The sequence below is a fragment of the Monoraphidium neglectum genome (genome assembly GCF_000611645.1).
Source record: "Monoraphidium neglectum strain SAG 48.87 unplaced genomic scaffold scaffold00599, whole genome shotgun sequence".
NCBI lineage: Eukaryota > Viridiplantae > Chlorophyta > Chlorophyceae > Sphaeropleales > Selenastraceae > Monoraphidium > Monoraphidium neglectum.
The window spans coordinates 1-18,539 of NW_014013029.1; the positions used below are offsets into that span (position 1 = coordinate 1).

The window sequence follows — 18,539 nt, forward strand, 5'->3', positions numbered from 1 at the left end:
TTCACCATCTGTGTCCAGTCCATGCGCAGTGGGGGCGCGCCGCGCTCGCACTCCTCCAGCCAGGTGTCGGCCCGCTGGCCCGCCTCAGCCGCCCCATCCCCCAGCGCGGCCGGGTTGGGGTCGTCCTCCGGCTCCCTACGGGCCCTCTCCCACGTTCCTCGCAGGGCATGTGGGCAAACGTTGCCATCAAATGTGGATATCCTAGCGTGGCAGATAGCGTGCTTGGCCTGCTCACAAGCTACCCGCCCTGTCATCTGCAATGATGTGGACAATGCTCCTTGAAGTTCATAGCAATGCTGTATCTGTGCAGCCAGCAGGCAGCTGGGGTAAATGGAACGGCCATCGCCTGGGCATGTAATTACGCTTGCATGTTTGGCCCAAAGCGTGCTGCGGCCCAAAGCTGCGGCCGGCACAGCAAGATCAAGCCAGGGATGACCCAGGTTGTTGAATGAGGCAAGTTGTGCATCTATCAAATGGCCCAGGGGCCGTTCTCCGGCCAGAAAGTTGGTACGGTAACGCGTGGCCGCAGTGCGTGGCCGGCTGGGTGGCCCAACCTGGGTGACTAAGCACAGGGTGGCGATTTCTGTTGATATTGAGCGGTGACCCTATGCAACTTACGGTCCCGTGTTTCTTGCATCATGCAACACGCTCACCCGCTCGGTAGCCTGCCTCCAAGATCAATGGGCCCGCACTGAGGCTACACAATGCCGTGGCCTGCGTTCCTGCTGCTGGCGTCGCTGCTGCACCCCGCAGCAGCTCAAGGACTTGCAGAGAATTCAAAGTCGTTACTTGGGGCATCAAGGGCGCAGTCTGAGGTGCTGAGCAAGGTAGGCCCCCTGGCTGGTTGTGCTGCATGGGAGTACTGGTAGGATGATGTATGTCTGCAACACTGATTGAGCACGACAATCACCCAGCCCTATCTACATCATCTCAATCCAGTTCCTGGCACCTGGAGCGTTCAAACCCCTCGCCTTGACTCGCTGGCGCCGCCGCATAGCCACACCTTTGATCGATGCAACGCTGCCGCACAGGTCTACGCCACCTCCAAGGCCTGGTCGACCTCGTTCTCAAAGGCGTCAAACCGCGCCACAGTGTGCAGCAGGAGCGGCGGCTCCCTGTGCGCGGCGGGCGCGGCGTCGGCCTCGCAGAAGGCGCAGCTGCTGATCGCGACGTCGCCGCAGGCGTTTGACGCTCGGTCGGCCGCGCAGATGGGCGGCTTCTCAGCCATCGGCCAGCCCAAAGACCAGGGCCCCTGCACCGCCTGCGTGGTGCGCAGTTGTTGAAAACTGCGGCGGGGTGCTTGTGACGCCCGGCTACGGTCGATTGGGGGCGCTGCGCGCGTGGGAGCAGAGCGAGTGGGTGCGGCCGTCGTGAACGCCCCTTGTGCGGGCTGCTGCAGCCCATACATGCGGCTTTGTTGTGCCCACAACTCTCTGTGCGACGGACCGCCCCTCGCCCACCATGACCGCTCCTTCTACGGGACAACACCAGGCGTTTGCTGTCCTGGCGGCTGTGCAAAGCGCGGTGGCCTGTGCGCTGCGGCGGGACGCGACCAGCAGCCTGTCGGAGCAGGTGGGCGGGCGCATGCCCAAGCGCACTGCCGCAGCCCGCAAGCGGCTCGGCGGCGGCCGCTGCAAGATGAAGGGTCGCAGAATTTCGGCTGGATCGGCTCCGTAGCGCTGGCGTCACCTGCAAAGGCAGTCTGCTGGGCTTGCCTCCGCTGGCAGGGCAGATCTGATTGTTCAAAGTTCAAAAGGTGTTACCCTATTCAAATTGAGGCATCCAGCTTAGAGCTGAATGCCTCAGTTTGAGTCCATAATGCGGAGTGATACCCTGACTGTCAGTGATGTGCACTCGTTTCCAAGTGTTACGCAACCCTGCCTCGTCTCAAAACACACGTCAGGACTTCTTCTTCTGCAAGTCCCTGGCGCTGCGCGAGAAGCGCGGCTGCGGAAACTCGTGGGGCATGCGCAGCGGGATCGAGGCGTTCATGGCCATGGTGGACGCGAAGAAGCTTCCCGTCACAGAAACGTGAGCGTCAGCTGCATTCTTTTCATGCGTGCGGCCGGCCCCGACGCATTGTCAGCAGCGCTGCCTCCTAGTTGGCGACACTGCACCGAGCTTGTTGACCCAGGGCCAGGCAGCGAGCTGATTGCTGCATCGTCGTCCCGTGTTGAAGCGCCTTTGCTGCCAGGGCGCTTCTGGGGTTTGGGACGCAGACGTTTGGGGCTGGATTGACATTGGTGGGCAAACGCTGAAGCGCCGAGCTGGCCTGGTACATGCATCGCATAGTTGGACCCTATCAGCTGCGCGCGGTGCACGGCACTCACCATGCGCCTGCCCCGTCAACATCAAACCGTCGGCAATGCATGCAGGTGCCTGCCGTACGATCCAGGCAACCCCAGCTGCAGCTACGAGTGTTCCAACGTCGAGCCATCCCTGCAGCAGGGAGTCTTTGAGTTCCAGGCGCTAACCACCGACTGGGAGATGCAGAAACACATCAGGTGTGTTTGGGAGGGTGAGGTGAGCGGATGAGGCACCTGGGTAGGGCAGGTGCAGGACAGTGGGGCAGTGCACACAAGGCCGCACGTCCACTCATTACACCAATCAAAAAACAACTGCATAATGTTGCACAAAATTTCCAGGCTGTTTGGTAGCGTAGTTACACGGCTCAACATCTTCGATGATTTCAAGAAGTTTTTTGAGAGCAACCCAAATGGGGTCTACACCGGCCATGGTGAGGTTTTTGCGCTGGCATGTGCTCTGTGGCAGAGCGCGTGCACATACACGCATGCGCTCGCGCGCGTGTGTGTGTGTGTGCGTGTGTGTGTGTGTGTGTGCGTGTGTGTGTGTGTGTGTGCGCGGGCGTGCGTGCGCACGTGTGTGTGGACACATGCGCATTGTGTGCAAGGTCCACGGGTCCGTGCGTGCATGTGGGTGCGTGTGTGCGCACATACATGCATGCCTACGTGCATGTTTGCAGGTGCACGCTTGTCACGACTTTGCGCAAAGCCATTTAGCACGCTCCTTTAGGTTGCTTGCACCGTCGTGCGTTGAATTCATCTTCATACAGGCCCCAAGGCTACTTACAAGGAAAGCCATGCTGTCGTGCTCGTTGGCTATGATCTTGACAAGAAGTACTGGCTCGTCAAGGTGGGCGGGGGTGACGCGTGCACTGAACCTTGAAGGCAGGGTGCCCGCATCGTGCATGGAGTGCCAGGTGTGTTGGGTGCGCTTTCACATAGACAGGCATGCGGCTGACGCTAACCAATCCATTTCCTGACTCTGCCCGTGCCACCAGAATTCCTGGGGAGTCAACTTTGCCGCCAGCGGGTTCTGCAAGGTCGGTAGTCAAACCTGCACGTGGAAAGCGCTGAGCAAAAAAGTGCCCCATGCAGCACGGCGTGAATTTGGCTGTCTATCTGCGTGCATGATTCGCTCTCACGCTGCGTCGCGTATGCCGTCGGCTCTCAGGCTCTGAGCACCATCAACCCCAAGCACCATCAACCCCATGCGTTATTCCCGACTCACCCCTGCTAATAGGTGGCATTTGGCGTCGACGGCGTCGGCTACCCCGAGGACACGTTTGGCATATCCTTCATGCCTGACAAGCCCCCTCCTAAGCCCCGCAACAGACTCTCTAACTCTAGTCGCCCGGGCTGCTACAAATACCGCACACTGCCGAGGTGAGTGCGCCAGCGCAATGGCGCTCGCCAATCTGTTGAGTGCGTGCTGCAGGCGCTGCAGATGCTGCAGATGCTGTTGCTGCCGCTGCTGATGCAGCTCACGCATCTTGCACAGCTTCGCGCATGCAGGGCCCTGTTCAGTGACTGATGGCCAAGCTTGAGTATACAACAGTGGCCCCCCTCACCCCTGCGCCGCCCCCCCTACCCGCCCAATCCTATCAACACGACGGTTTGCAGCGACTATGTGTCCAAGGTGTGTTCACTTGCCTCGCCAGTTGAGGGTTCAGGGTTCTTCCTAGAGTCACAGGGTTGCCAGCAATCGCATGCAGGACTAATGAGTGACCGTTTTAAAACGCATACGTTCCAAAATGCACTGGTGATAATTGCAGGGATTAATTTCTGCAGTTCTTCTAGCAGTACAGCATCACTCTACAGCAAGCGTGACATTGTGATCATACCGCACACCCTTGACTCCCGCTCACACCCACAAAACCTCGCAGGTTGCCACCACCTGGGGTATGCCCATTCAGCAGCTGCTGCTGGACAACCTGGACAGCATCCCCGAGACGGACAGATTGCTGGGAGACATGACGCTCACGCTCTGCGGCATCACGCTGGACGACACGCCCGCGGCACCAGGCAGACACAAGTCTGGCTTTGGGGGCGGCGGCAGCAGCGGCAGCGACAAGTGTGACAAGTGCAATGTGCCAGTTTCAGCGGGCGGCTGCAAATGCGACAAGAACTGCGATTGCCGCAGCGCTCCTGGTAGCGGTAGCAGCAACGAGTGTGACAAGTGCAACGTGCCAGTGTCGGCCGATGGCTGCAAATGCGACAGCAACTGCAATTGCCGCAGCGCTCCAAGCAGCGGCGGCGGGAGCAGAAACGAGTGTGACAAGTGCAACGTGCCAGTGTCGGCCGGCGGCTGCAAATGCGACAGCAATTGTGACTGCTTGTGACGCTCCCTCCGCAGGCAGTGCAAATCTCTGTTGTGAGCAAATCTGCCATGTGAGCTCTCGTGAATTGTTCTTGTGATCAAGAGCCAGTATCTGAATTGCCCACAGGCCGACAGGAGCTTGGAAGTATCGCACTTTAATCGTGCCAAGCCGTCGGGGACGTTACCAAGCATTGACAAGACACACTGCTTTTTGTACACGGCGCCTCCTTGCGCTGGCTGCAACAAGGAGCAAGTTAAGCAATGTTTGGCATGCAAGCTTCCAACTGTCAAGCCGCGCGGTACCCATTTGAAAAGGGCCGGTCGGCGCCCCTGTGCCATTGGACCGTGAACAATGAATAGAATCAGCAGTGCGAGGTCCAAGATCTTCACTCCCTGACATGCGCGCTATGATGGCGCAGGCGATGTGCTGTTCAATGCACTGCAACCGGTAATCCACGACACGGGATATTATGCGCGCAACCTGCTGCACGCGACGAGGCCACCCTTGCTTTACCCGCACAAGCACCCTTGCGCCGCCTGACCACGCACCCAGGCCGCCGGGACACCCTTACGACACAATTCTTGGAGGCAACTCGTGCCCCCTCCAGCCATCACCGTCCGTCGGCACGGACAGGGAGTGCTGGCACCAAGATGCTGCCAAAGCAGTTTTGGCCAATTGAGCTCAAACACCCCCTAGATATCTTGTCGGCCCGTGCCGGTGCACACAGCGTGGGTACGCCGAGCACGAGGGGGGGGCGCACCTCGGCAGCCACTGGCGTGCCTGTGACCGGGGCGTCTTCAAGTACACATCAGCTGAACACCACGTCGCTGATCTCGTGCAAAACATCTTGCGGCAAATCAGCCTGCGAGGTGGTTGGTGTTTTTTTTTTGGGGGGGGATACGGTGTGAGCACGACAATCTGAACGGCTGAGGTTGCGTTCATGCCTCTGAAGAGCAACGCAAGAAAAACTCCAAGCGACGTGCAATGTTTGGCTGACAGGGTCTCAGAAGCAGGGCGCTGCCGCGCACCGGCAGTGGGCCACCCAGCCGTGCTCCACATGCACCATGTGAGGCTGCCATGCCAGCAGGGCCAGGCGACGCCCTCCGGCTCACACTGCGCTAGCCGGGATCCACACCCTCTGCACCCTGTGCCTTACCAAGGGCCACACAAGTGATACCTGGCTGGTAATGATTGCAAGTCCACGGGATCACAGGCATCGCCACTCACCTCCCCCAGGAGCCACTTGATGTAATCAAAGTCCACTAGGGCCACGTCAGCGACCTTCATCCCGCTGTACTTGCCAAAATTGAGCCACCAGTTGCCGCCCCACTTGATCAGCTTGCTGTCGGGCGTGAAGTTCTACACCAGGGCCAGGCATACAACGAGGCGTCTGGCAGTTGATGTCCTGAACAAAGCAGTCACGCTGGGCTACGGTGTCGCACCTCACCGCACGTGCGCTACCGCTTGAGCCTGCTCGGCCGGCCCATGCCATCTCGGCCATGCGGGCATCAAAGCTGAGGGCAGTCCCCGCACCTGGAGCTCGTGCTGGAGGGCGCACCACGCCTCTTGAGCTGCCGCGCTGCAGCCATAAACATTGATGTCCAGGGGGATGCAGTACCCGGACGCGAAATCTTCGGTGCGTGGGTCCGACTTCGGCGCGGCCGCGGCAGTCACAAACAGGGTGCCGGTGTCCATGAGCGGCGCCAGGAGGGCGGCAAGCTCCCTGGGGAGGTAGCCCACCTGAGAATGAGGAGGGTCGAGCAGACCAGGGTGCGGCGGGGTGGCGGCGATGCGTACTGTACTTGTGAGTGTTTCTTGCCGAGCGCGCGTGTAGGTGTGCGTGTGCGTGGTGTCGAGTCGAGGGATGGCGGCAGACAGGGTTGCAGCGCAGCGTGGGCGTGGCGCTGAGGTGTTTGCTGGCAATGCAATTTTTAGCTGTATGTGCAAGGTGTGCTCGCCTTGAGTTGTCCAGACACGGGAGGACACCCGGCCTCACGTGCCTGTAAGCTGTAGTGGGCCATAACCATCCCACCGTACAGCAGGCATGCAGTAGCGAGTGTGCGGCAAGCAGCGAAGTGCACAAAGTGGGGAGAGTGGGATGAGTGAACCAGACGGCGCACCCGGTCTCCGAGCTTGTTGTGGACGGCCACCGCGTTTTGGTCATCGGGATTGGCTGGCTCGCGCACGAGGGTGGCGTCGGCGCTGGGGGCCAGGGCTCCTGGGATGCTGTCGTACTTGCATCCCACTGCACAGGCCTTGAAACGGCCGAGATATAAGGCATGGGTCATATTGGACGGCTGCCGTTGCGTTACGCGGGTCGCGGAGTCACCTACACGTTGCACAAGGGTCGGTGCGGAGGACGATATGTATGATGAGTTGCACCCTAGTATACGACATCCCGCTTCGTCGTATTTTGCGGACATTGGATTGACAAAGTTGTGACTCAGCGGCTGAGATCTCGGGGTACCGTAGCTCAAGCCCAGAACCGTGCACTGTCACGTAAATATTAACAAGTCGACGCCACACGCGGGGACGCGCGCATGCACGGTGCTCGACCGCCGCCCTTGCTGCTGCTGGTTGCGGCACTGCTGGTGCTGCAGGCGACGGACCCCCGCCATAGCCTTGCGGCTGGGGCCTACTGCAATGTGACAGGTACGCCAACCGCGCGGCAGCTGCAGCGGCAAGAAGATCGCGCGCTGCAAGCGCTCAGGGCGCAGGCATGGGCTTCAGCATTCACCTGCCGCCGCCCCGCTGCAGTCTGGCCAAGACACGCCTGATGGCCACACGCCGCCTCTGCACCCCCTATCTCTTACCGCCGTGCGTCAGAGGCGTGCAAGGCTTGCCCCGAGCGCCACATGCACAGCAAGGCATGCCGCCCCACTGGGTATGCGCGCCACCTCGTGTGCTGGACCGACGCCAAGCTTGGTCCCCACCAGGTGGGCAACCGACCCCCGTGTCGCCCAACCGCCGCCAATCACGAGCGAGCGGGGCCTACGATCATCAACAAACGCGTCCGCCGCGCAGCACGGCGCGCCAAGCGCGCCCGCGGGCGCGGGCTGCCCGCTCCCGCGTCCCGCCGCCTCCGGCCGGCGCAACAGTCGAGGACCCCTCGCCACGCGCTGCATGCGCACGCGGGCACTGTCGGCTCCCATCCCCATATACCAACCGTTATCCTCTCTCCCAGGTCGAGATTCGTGACCTCCGTGGGCCGGCAAATGGCAGCGTTCCCACCCGCACCAGCGACGCCTGCTCCGAGGCCGAGGCGCGCGCCGTCGCAGCAGCGGCCGCCGGGGGCGCGCCGCCGGCCGGCGGCGGGGCATCTGCGCTTGCGGGGATCTTTGGGTGGGCGGGAGGCGGGGAGACGGCAGACGATGAGGCGCTGTATATTTCGGACGTCGCTGACTCAGCGGGCCTGGCAACGTTCATGCTCACGCTGTCGCTGCTGCTGGGCTGCGCGCTGCCGGTCGTGTTCTGGCGTAAGCGGCAGCATCTGAGTCGCGGCCTGTTGTGATGCACGGGAGGTGCTGGCGCGGCGGCGCGTGCGCGGCGCGAGGGCCAGCCTTGGGTATACGCAGGCAGCAGCGGGCCAGGGTGCATGGATCACGCGGCTTGCGGTGTTGTGCGTGCTGCAACCTGCTTTGCTCCCAGCACGTTCTCCTTCTTAGTCTTAGAACAGATCGCACAACTTCCTTACGTACTCATATCTGGGAAGTTTGGTTGTAATAGCCACTGTAGCAGTCGTGGAGGAGGCCAGGCAACAAATGACAACTGCCTCAGCGTTCCCTTAAGAAGGGGGGAACCTTGGGTTTTGGCTGCTGGCTGGGATTTGCGAATTGCTGGGCGCGTGCGGTTTTGCTGCTGGTGGGTCAGGTGTCATTCGCGGGCTGACACGCGCACCTATCACCCCTGCTTGGCCCAGATAACACAGAATCTGCACTGTGTGGGACCATTGGAGACAAGAGCACGCAGTCTGCCACGCGGTTTCATCTGAATTATCAAAGATCAGCGGCTCTCGGTAGTGCATAGGATCTAGCAGCAACGGGCGGCGCCGTACGGGTGGTCAGCGGCCTGGCGAGGCGATCTGCTAAGCTTGCTCTCGCTTGGGTGGGTGCTGTTCCATTACGGTAGTCTGCCGTTCGACCTGCAATGGCGCCGCGCCCCTCCCCCACGATTTACTCTTGAAGGGCTGCTTTGGCTGGAAGTGACTGTGGCACGCTCCAGCCGCGATGCGGTGTAGCTCAGTAGCTGTAGACCATCAGGGCAAGACCTGGCCGCGACGCAGCACTGCCTCCGCCAGGGCTCTTACCTTGGCTGCCAGCGTTGCAGCGGCCAGGACTCAACAACCCCACTCGGAATCAAATTGGTACTCTTCGAGCAGCTTATCACCACTCACAGCTGCAATACCAGTACTCACTCGCCAGGCACTCGTCGACGGTGCCCGCAGTGTTATCCCAAACTTGCGGGCTCGCGACCAACACGCAGCGTCTGAGTGATGCTACAGCGTCCAACCTATGATAGGGGCCGGCCCGCGGCCATTGCGTGCCGCCGCCGTGCCGCCCGGCGCCACGCCGCAGCGGCATCGCCGTCCCTCATGCCGCTCCTTCTCTCATCCGCACTTGTTGCAGCCACGGCCGCGCTGCTGGTCAGTCCAGCCTCGGCGCAGGACGTGTTTGCAATGGTATCTGCGCAGCAGATGCAGGTGCAGGCTCAGAGCCAGTATAGCTGGACGCTGAGTGCGGCGACGCCAAAACCCTCCACCCTCAGCGTCCCCGTCGACGGCGGCAGCAGCAGCAGCAGCAGCAGCGGCAGCAGCGGCAGCGGGACGGTCACCTTCACCACGACATACACGCGCCAGCTCACCAACGCCTTGCTGCAGGTGCGGCGCTCGCGGCCGCATGGGCAGTGCCTGGAGCGGCAGCCGCAGCGCGACAGCTCTGCCGTGGGCGTGCCATGATCTCGGCGTGATGCTTCGCATCGAACGGCCCTGCATGCAGCGGCAGCCGGGGTCCTGCATGCAGCTGCAGCCGGGGTGCTGCATGCAGCGGCAGCCGGGGTCATGCATGCAGCTGGAGCCTGGGCTCCGCATGCAGCTGCAGCAAGCTGCTGCACTCCGCTGACGACGCCCGCCCAGACGCGCACACCCCCTGCGCGAACCAAACCGGCCGCGTCGATCGACCCCAGGTATCGGGGCTCTTGGAATTCCAGAACCGCGGCGCCGCCGCAGTCACGGTCAGCAACGGCCAGGTCAGCGTGTGCAACGGCCTGCTGCCTGGCATGGAGGCCGCCGCCGCGAGCTTTGGGGTTGTCTCCTCATCACCATCCTCGTCAGGGGGCGCCGGATCTGCATACAACCCCAGCTTCACCCTCGGCGGCGCCGTCCCCGGCTGCAGCGGGCCGTCGTTCGTGCTGCCCCTGCTGGGCGGGACTCTCCTGGTGCCCGCCAGCAACCGCGCCCTCATGCCGTTCGCCGGCACCGCCGTCGTCGCCGGAGCAGGCGGCGGCGGGGACAGCATCAGCGCGATCAGCGCCGCGGGGTCGGGGCCGCTGGCAGTGGCATATGTAGAAGCGGTCTTGAGCAACGGGCAGCGCGTCACGTCGGTGCCTCAGATCATCAGTTACATAGTGACGGCAGGTGAGCCGCCGCCGCCGGCCCCCCGCGGGCACAGCCACCTGGTGTTTCACATGTGGCAGCTTGTTTTGCGGGCGGCGCATCTTGTGTTATTGCCTATTACTGGCTGCCAATTTTGCGCGTCTTGCCCGCAGCCGCACCACCACACCTTTGACTGTCGGCCAATGGCAACCTGTTGCCCCATGACCCTCTGCCCCGCACCGATGCACCGCCCAGGCGACGGTGGCGGCGGAGTCCAGGGCCAGGGCGCGACAGCCACCGCGTGAGCCGCCCTTTTTGCTGCCAGGGGCTGGTGCATGCCTTCGCGACCGCGCATGCGGCTCGGCAAATGCGTTTTGTGGTTGCGGCAGGCCTGCAGGGTGTACATGCGATAACACTCCAGCCCTGGCGGAGCTTCCCATGTTGTGGGCGTTAGCTGGCATGTGTCTTGTTGGGCGAGGCTGCCGCGCGATCCGTCTCCTCAATTAACACCCGGCCGCCGCCCGCCCGCCCGCGCAGGTTCGATGAGTTTGTCGTGTCGCCCGCGGTAGCGCAAGGGGCCGCCTCGTCCGCGCCGCAGCCGATCAAGCCCTCCAGCGTGGCGGGGCCGAGCATCCCCGACGCCACCAATGGGCTGAAACTCACTCAAACGACGGTGGTCACGTGGGTTTGCTGGCTCTGCCTGATTGCAATCGAGCCACGGTGCCGCATGGGGAGTAGCACAGCAACATGTGATGACGCACAGGCGGGCCTTGACGGTGTGCGGCGTGGGCCCAAGGGGTGGCGAGGACGCGCATGCCAGGCATTCTGGGCAGGAATGACCCATGCGGCCGGCGGTAGCTTGGGCAATTGGAGCTGTGGGGACCGCTCCCCTCGCTTCACAAGCCGCAGCCAGTCCCCTCGTGAGCTGCAGCGCTCAGGCATGCACCACCCATGCAGCCTCAGGCCCACGGCTCCGCCTCAAGTTACCTGCCTGGCCGCGGCTGCATGATTATCGTTTACCCACGACAAAAACACCCCGCTGCGACCCGACCCCCTCCGCCGCCCCCTGTTTCGCAGCTACACGGCCACATTTGACTACAAGTCGTCAGGCCAGCCGGCCTGCGGCGTCCCTCTGACGGCCAGCAACCGCCAGCGGCTGGCCGTTGATAACCCTGGGTCTGGCCAGATCCCTCAGCCCATCACAACCACCGTCACCATCACATTCACCGGCTGCCCTGGCGCCGCCGGCGCGGCTACAACCGCCCCCGCCGGCAGCGCCACGGCGCGGCTCGGGCGCGTGGCGGTGGCCGCTGGCGATGACGTCACTTGGACGCTCGAAAAGTGGTCAAACGCGACGGCGCTGGTGTTGAAGCCGGGGCAGTACAAAACTGTGGCGTACCGCGTGACCGCCACGCGGTCGGCCCCCAAATCGGCATACACCGTCAGCGGCAGCCTGCTCGTCTTCCAGCCGCCGGGCGCCGCGGGGCCCGTGCAGTCTGCGACGGTTACCCTCAGCGGCGGCGCCAGCAGCCCCGCGGCCTGCGCGGCGCCGGCCGCGGACGGCTCCTCTGAGTGCCGCTTCGGGCCGATCCCGTACGCCGGCGCGCCCGGCGGGGCGGCGCCCGGCAGCGCGGCGGCGGACGTCGTGCTCGCCGACGGCCGGCGGCTGGCGGCGCCGCCGCAGGCGCTGGACTTTGCTGCGGCATCGCAGGGCGCGGCGGGGCCGGGCTTGGGCGCGGACCTGACTGACTCATTTGACCCTGTTGGGCTGGCTGCTGCAACGGCTTCCGGGGTCAGACTGGATTGGGACAAGGTGGGCTGGTCGGGCCTGGTCACACCCTGAGGCATGCGGACCGCCGTTTACGGTTGCGTGTTTGGATCTCAGACCCAAGCATTGTGCCGCAAATCCTGGAGGCGTGTGCGGGCGTCGCCGGCCGATTCTGTGTGCTGAGTACAGGCTCTCGCAGGGTGCATTGTGCAGGGCCACGCCGACAATTCAGTTGCTGCAGCGGTTTGACATGCTGGGCCCTCGCCTCATCCTGCTGCTCCCCACACCTCCGCTCGCCCTGCAGGCGGCCGCCCCTCCGCCTGCCGGCGAGGGCCCGCTCGCTCTGACAGACGGCCGCGTTTTCGAATACGCTGTTCGAATCGGCGTCGCCCGCAAGTGCGGCCGGTGGCAGCTCGACAGCGCGGCGCGGCTAGCCCCCAGGGGCGCGCAGCCGCCGGTGATCGCCCAGTCGCCGCTGGTGGTGCAGGTCGCGGGCTGCCCGCTGCCTCTGGAGGCTGCCATGGGGCTGTTCACCACATGGGTGGTGAGCTGCGCGCGGCGAGAGGGGCCGCGTGCGTGCGGCCGCGCGGGTTGGTTTGGGCCCATGCAGGTGCCGCCGCCGCCGCGGCTGCTGCTGCTGCTGCTGCTGCTGCTGCCGACAACGCCGCTGCTGCCGGCGCCGCGGCTGCAAGCCTCGCTGCTGCTGCTGCTGCTGCTGCTGCTGCTGCTGCTGCTGCTGCTGCTGCTGCTGCTGCCGCCGCTGCCGCTGCCGCTGCTGCTGCTGCTGCTGCTGCTGATGTTATCACGGTGCTGCTTCTGCCCCCCGATGCAGTTATGTGCATGCAACACGCGCATTGATGTACGGGATTGTTGCCCCCTCCCACGCCGCCATGACACACACCCCATTCATTGGCTCACGCGGCCCGTACTCGCTCGCCACCCTTGTTCACAAAGTCACGCCCCCCTCTCCCCCTTCCCTTTTGCTTTCCCCAGTCAATGGATTTTACTTGGTCGGCTGCAGTCACGCCTGCAAGCCCCAGGCTGCGTATCAAGTACGACACCGCCACCTCAGTGCCCCTCATCACAACCCAAATCACTAAGTCCGGGCCCCCCACGCGCCGGTTTGTTTCCGGCACCGTCCGCCTCACAAACCCCAACAGCAACGTTCCCCTGCCGCTCGGCGGCGTGTTCGCGACGTCGGGCGGCGCGGCGGGCAGCCGCGTAGCGGCCGGCTGCCCCGGTGACGCTACGTCGCTCGCGCCGCGCTCCGTGACGGCCTGCCCATTCAACGTCAGTTGGACGAGTGACAAGGACGGCGTGCTGGGCGGGGTGGCGCTTTTCCCAGAGGGCGACGTGCAGGCGGTCGCCCGAGACTGGCCATTCACATTCCAGACCGCCCGCATGTTTGGCGGCGGCGCCACGGCGCGCGTCTCAAACGCTGCGGCGCTGTTGGGGCCCGACGGACGGGCGGTTGCGGACGGGCGGTTTGGTTTCCGTGTTTTTGGCGACGTTCACAGTGCGGCCGCGCCTAAGATCCTGGGTGAGGGGCGGCGCCTTTACATACAAGCCCAGCTGGGCCCGCTCGGCACTGGCGGGTGTGGTAGCTACAAGGTGAGTACCTGCTCTGGCGGCCGCGCCAGCCTCACCGGCGCGAACGAGGGCGGTTCCTGTGGGGGCGAGGCGCTGCTGCGATGTCTGTCGCCGCTGCAATTGCCCGGGGCTTCAAGCTAGCCAGCTTGGCTGCTGCTGACAGACTGATGCATGCGTTTGGTGACCGACTCTGATCATTATGGTCCCAGCCCTGCAAGCCCTCGCCTAAAATACAATACGTGCACGCGCGCGCTCCTCTGAACCGCGCCCCTCACATCGCAAAACGTCACAGCTGGTGGTCACCTCCATTGTCAAGCCCCAGCCAGAGGGTGTGTCGCAAGCAGAGGTGCGGGCCGTCGGCGCCATCAACATCGACGTGTACGGCTGCTGATGTGGATCTCCACAACAGCGCTGCTTGCCCTCCTGGCTTCCAGTCAAAGTGGAGTCAAAGGCGGCCTCGCCATCGCGTCCAAGGCGGCCGTTAACCCAACGGCGGGCCCGCCGCGCGAGGAATATATCCCTATAGACCGCTGCGACGGCTGCAGCCTACTAGTGGGTCGGGGCATCCACAGCTTGGTGTCTCGCCGCTGCCTGTCTGGTGGCTGCCGGGAGACGGTTGGATGCACACCCATTTCCAAATGGGCGGGCGGGCCGCGCAGCATCCAGCAGCTGCACGATCGCGGCTGCGGGCACTGTGGGTGCGCGGCGATGACCCCTGCTGCGCTGACGGGGCGCATAATTGAGGGCGTCTGCTGTCGGGCCATCGCTTGCTCTGCTTGTGGGGGTTTCAACACACAGAGCAATGACATGTTGCACTGCAGGATGCCCCTGTGACCCGCAGCAACGGGTTTGGGGGCGCCCCGCCGGAGTTGCAGCTGCTGCCAGACCGCAGCACAGATTGTTTGTGCCGTTGCCTCGAAACGCAATTGCAAACGCCAGTTGGTTCGATGCCACTGCTGCCTAATGAGAAATGTGGCCTGTTTTCCATGTCTGTCTGCTTTTCAGATGCATGTGCAGGGGTTAGGGCTGAGCAAGCCTTTTCCCGCTACACGTGCCCCTGGTGCACACATGGTGCGCCTTCAACGCAGCTAACAGGCGCCCTCAGCAAACACTGGCAGGAACTTTTCTTGAATAAAATTCCATCAATTGCTACTTAAATCTACAAATTTATCACGACCTGCTTGCACATGCACTCACATAATTGAGGAGCAAGGGTTTTTGAAGGGACGCTTTACTGAAGTAATAGGCATTGAAGAAGCAACGGTCATCGTCCAATGCAACCGTCTGATTTTAAGGGCTTCCGCAACAGGACTTGTGGTTTCTACTGCACCAGGAATTGCAACCAGATGGTATGCAGGGGCGTGCGTGTGCGTTGTACCTACGGAAGGGTCGTGCAGCACAGACTGCACGCCTCGGTGATGTCGTGTGGGCCCGCCAAGAGTGACCTATATGTACCTCTCAAAAACACACCCCACACGCGCCGACGCCTTGCTCAGTCGAGTCATCGGTCCCCCCAAATCACCAGCTGCTTCCACCATCACAGGGCCCCTTGCCAGCTGGCATTCGGTGCCCTCCGCATTTCTTCAGCTGCTGGAATACGAATAACAGTCTGCTGGTGCCCGTTTGGCTGTTTATGCTTCTGAGAGGGCGAGGCGGCCCAGGTACGCACCGACCCAAACCAGTCATCGCCTTGCCCAGTTGTCCCCCCACCACTCGTGCACCTTGGCGTTCCTCAAGACCGAGGGGACCGCTGCGCAACGTCACCAGACGCCTACTGATGCGCAGGGCGTGATGCTGCTTTGAGAACCTTGTTGGTACAGTATATCTTTCCAGGCATCGTGGCTGCTGCCTTCATACCGCATGCGCGCATCAACGCGCGGAAGGGGGTGAGGTGAGGCCCCGCCTAATTCTCTGCGGCGGGCACCCACCCGGAGTGGGCGCACTTAGTTATAGTAAGAACAGAGATCAGAGTAATAAAAAATTAATCTTGGGAGTTGCAGACTACCGTAATGAAAAGTCCCCAATGGACTGCCTCTTTGTGGGTGTTCCTGATTCCCTGAATATGCCACCCAAACGATGTGGGCGGCTGCATGTGCTGGGCCATCACGGCTGCAAAGGGGGCAGGGAGAGGGGTTGACCTGTGAGCAGGGATGCCAGCTGACCCGTTCCCGACATGACATGGGTGGCTGGCTGCGTGCCGGTTGAGCAGTAGCGGGCACGATGGGTCCAAAAAACTCAGACTGTTGAGACGGGCCGCACGCCGCAGGAATAGGCCGGTCGCAGGGAGTGCACAGGTAAGAGAACTGTGGGATGTGTGTGGGCCGGCTCCACGTCATCTGCAACGGAGCTCACTGGCAGCAGGTCGCAGGCAGGCCATACAGATATGTGTGATGTTGCTGCACGCACTAGGTATTAAGTGGCTGTATGGTAACCTGGCGGAGCAAGACCGATGAACGGAAGGAAGCACGGTGAAGGCACGATCACGGCGGGATGCAATCGCACCGTTCATTGATTCTTGACTATTGTAGTGTGATTTGAAACGTGAATTGCCGAAAGACTGACTCTGTCCGGCCGAGGCACGCGGCACATCCTTGCCCGTCGGCACGATCGCTTGCTTGCCCGTGCGCGAAGTACCTTAAAGATATTTGATATCTGGTATTGCAGCGACTGCAGCGCGCGGCAGTGCCCCTCCGTTGCCTAGTAGGCACACCGGCGAAGTGCGCCCGGCGCGGGCGTGTCGGTGTGCTCCGCTGGCAAACGCGCAACCCCCGTCCTTAGTGGCAGGCGCACGGCCAATCAGCCGCCGCCAATAGCGCACCGCCATCACCCCATCCGTACAGCGCACGGCGCCGCGTTCAGCGCGCGCGCGGCGACGTGGGTCGCATGGCCGCGACATCGCCGCCGCCGGAGACGCCGCCGCCGGCATCCCCCGCGCAGCCGGCGCAGGGCTGGCAGCAGGTCCCGTATGCCGAGCCCGCATACTGGGAGGCGCGCTACGGACGGGAGCACCAGCCCTTCGAATGGTTCCTGGGTGAGGGTGCGCCCCTAGAAGACGCCGCACGAGGCGCCCGCGCCCCAAGCAGACCCAGCACACCCAGCACACCTGGCCTAGCAGCCTCGCCCGCCCGCCGCGCTGCGCCCACCCCTGCACATGGATTTCCCGCTCACTGTCTTCCCGGCATCTTGGTCGTGCGCGCGCGCGTGTCCAGGGTACTGCGCGCTGCGGCGGGTGCTCCGCACCTTCCTCTCGAAGCGCAAGCCCGTGCTTCAGATCGGCTGCGGGACGTCGAACATTCAGGAAGGCATGGCGCGCGCCGGCTGGACAGTCGTCAACGTGAGCCCTTGATCGCCAGCCCCAGCCCCTCTTCCCCACGAGCTCCGCCGCGATGCCGCGCCCGCGCGCACTGTCAAGTGCACGACAGCACCAATCCTTGTGCTTACACACGTCAGCGGCTGACCCCAGCATGCGTCAACCCGCCGGTGACCTGCTTGCCACCTGCAACCGCCGACCCAGCCAGTCGGCGGCACACGAGCAAGCTGTGCAGCCCGCGCCGGGCGCCCACTGCCCAGGGGCGCTGGCCCGGCGCGACAGCACGCGCGCTCGTGCATGAGCGCTCCCAAGCCGCGTGCTCTCCCGCATGGCGCCCGCATGGCGTCTGCATGGCGGCTGCGGCGCCACCTCGCAGGTCGACATCGCCCACAACGTGATTGAGCAGCTGACAGAGGAGCACAGGGGCATCAGCGGCCTGAGCTATGTCAAGGCCGACTGCCGCGACATGCCAGAGTTCGGGGACTGTCAGTTTGGGGGCGTGCTTGACAAGGGTGAGGATGCGCAGGGGGTGGGGAGAGGCGAGCAGGCGCCCACATCTGCGCGATTTGAGCCCCACTGGCGCCATCGCGGCGACCGCTCGCATTGGCGCCGTGCATTCGGGCTTGCGCGCGAGAGTTTGTGCACATGCGCGCCCACATGCGCACCTGCCGGCAAGCCCGCACGATTAACCCCACAAGCCCATGCTCCCTACTGCCAACCATTACTTGCGCGCGCGCCGCCGGCGCAGGCACGGTGGATGCGCTGCTGTGCTCCAAGGAGGGCGTCTCGAACGTCTCCCGCATGTTTTCAGAGGCTTCGCGCATCCTGACCCCCGGCGGCGTCTTCCTCATGGTGTCCCTGGGCGACCCGACGCGCCGCTTGTGCCTGCTGTGCTGCGAGCGCTACGAATGGGACGTCCAGGCGAGTGCCTTTGGGAGTGCCTAAACTTGGGAGCGCCCCAACCCTAAACCCTGGACCCTAAACCCTCACCCTTGCACCCTGAGCCTTTGCGAGCGTTCACACCCGCTGGTGCCTGCCAGCCTCACTACCTCGGCCAATTGTTGCGCGGAGGGGGGACGTGCACCGTGGATGGCGGCTTGGCAGCGCCAGGGATCGCGTCCCGTGCTCGTGGATTTTGGCTTCAAACCCGCTGCACGCCCGACTGGGCTGTCTTTGCGGCTTTGTTTGTCGTATGCAGGTGCTGTTGCTGCCCAAGATCGCGCCGGACAACCAGGCCACAGTAGGCGGCAGGTGCGCAAAGGGGATCGTGCCTGTACTCGCCGGCCGCGTGTGCCCGTGCTTGGACTGCGGGCATGCACTCATGTATGGGATGCAGTTGTGGCCGCCCTGCCATGACGTCATCATCACGGGTTCTGAGCTCCTGAGCTGGTGCTGCAGGCTTTCACGCAGCCGGTGCCGGCGCTGGCCGGTGTGCTGCGCGGCACAGCTGCCCACGGCCAACCCGGCCTTGCCGTCTCAGTCGCGCCGCCCCGCCCGCCCGTCTCTCGCTTGGCCGCCGCCGTCTCTAGGGCCATCAACGACACGCTGCAGCCGGTGGACTTTTTGGGCCCCTTTGAGGTGCTGGACGCGGATACCCTGGGTGAGCCCGCCGGCATTCTCTAAGGTTCAAAGGCGTGCTCGCGGCGGGACCGTGGACCTC

The 18,539-nt window shown here is 63.4% G+C and overlaps 4 protein-coding genes across 4 annotated transcripts in view; 3 read left to right on the forward strand and 1 right to left on the reverse strand.

Moving 5' to 3' along the window:
• Nucleotides 1-1,461: 1,461 nt before the first annotated feature.
• Nucleotides 1,462-4,642, forward strand: MNEG_4343 (hypothetical protein; the record flags this gene model as incomplete). Its single annotated transcript, XM_014047176.1, has 9 exons — nt 1,462-1,572; nt 1,904-2,031; nt 2,376-2,504; nt 2,646-2,737; nt 3,074-3,153; nt 3,302-3,343; nt 3,544-3,686; nt 3,924-3,939; nt 4,187-4,642. The coding sequence occupies 9 exons, from the start codon at nt 1,462-1,464 to the stop codon at nt 4,640-4,642; spliced, it is 1,197 nt and encodes a 398-aa protein (XP_013902630.1).
• Nucleotides 4,643-5,429: 787 nt separating this feature from the next.
• MNEG_4344 (hypothetical protein) lies at nt 5,430-6,909 on the reverse strand (the record flags this gene model as incomplete). The annotated part of the gene is made up of 4 exons (XM_014047177.1): nt 5,430-5,483; nt 5,849-5,980; nt 6,155-6,361; nt 6,742-6,909. 4 exons carry the CDS (start codon nt 6,907-6,909, stop codon nt 5,430-5,432), a joined length of 561 nt encoding a protein of 186 aa, XP_013902631.1.
• A 2,387-nt stretch (nt 6,910-9,296) lies between these two features.
• MNEG_4345 (hypothetical protein) lies at nt 9,297-13,960 on the forward strand (the record flags this gene model as incomplete). The annotated part of the gene is made up of 9 exons (XM_014047178.1): nt 9,297-9,497; nt 9,803-10,253; nt 10,467-10,512; nt 10,749-10,892; nt 11,289-12,024; nt 12,284-12,523; nt 12,590-12,777; nt 13,140-13,590; nt 13,862-13,960. The coding sequence occupies 9 exons, from the start codon at nt 9,297-9,299 to the stop codon at nt 13,958-13,960; spliced, it is 2,556 nt and encodes an 851-aa protein (XP_013902632.1).
• A 2,492-nt stretch (nt 13,961-16,452) lies between these two features.
• The window catches only part of MNEG_4346 (hypothetical protein), a gene marked incomplete at both ends in the record, with an annotated part of 4,240 nt that continues 2,153 nt past the window's right edge, over nt 16,453-18,539 (forward strand). The window contains 6 exons of the mRNA XM_014047179.1: nt 16,453-16,600; nt 16,779-16,903; nt 17,256-17,391; nt 17,628-17,794; nt 18,078-18,130; nt 18,409-18,479. Coding sequence (XP_013902633.1) covers nt 16,453-16,600; nt 16,779-16,903; nt 17,256-17,391; nt 17,628-17,794; nt 18,078-18,130; nt 18,409-18,479 — 700 coding nt within the window. The remainder of the gene's footprint in view (nt 16,601-16,778; nt 16,904-17,255; nt 17,392-17,627; nt 17,795-18,077; nt 18,131-18,408; nt 18,480-18,539) is intronic.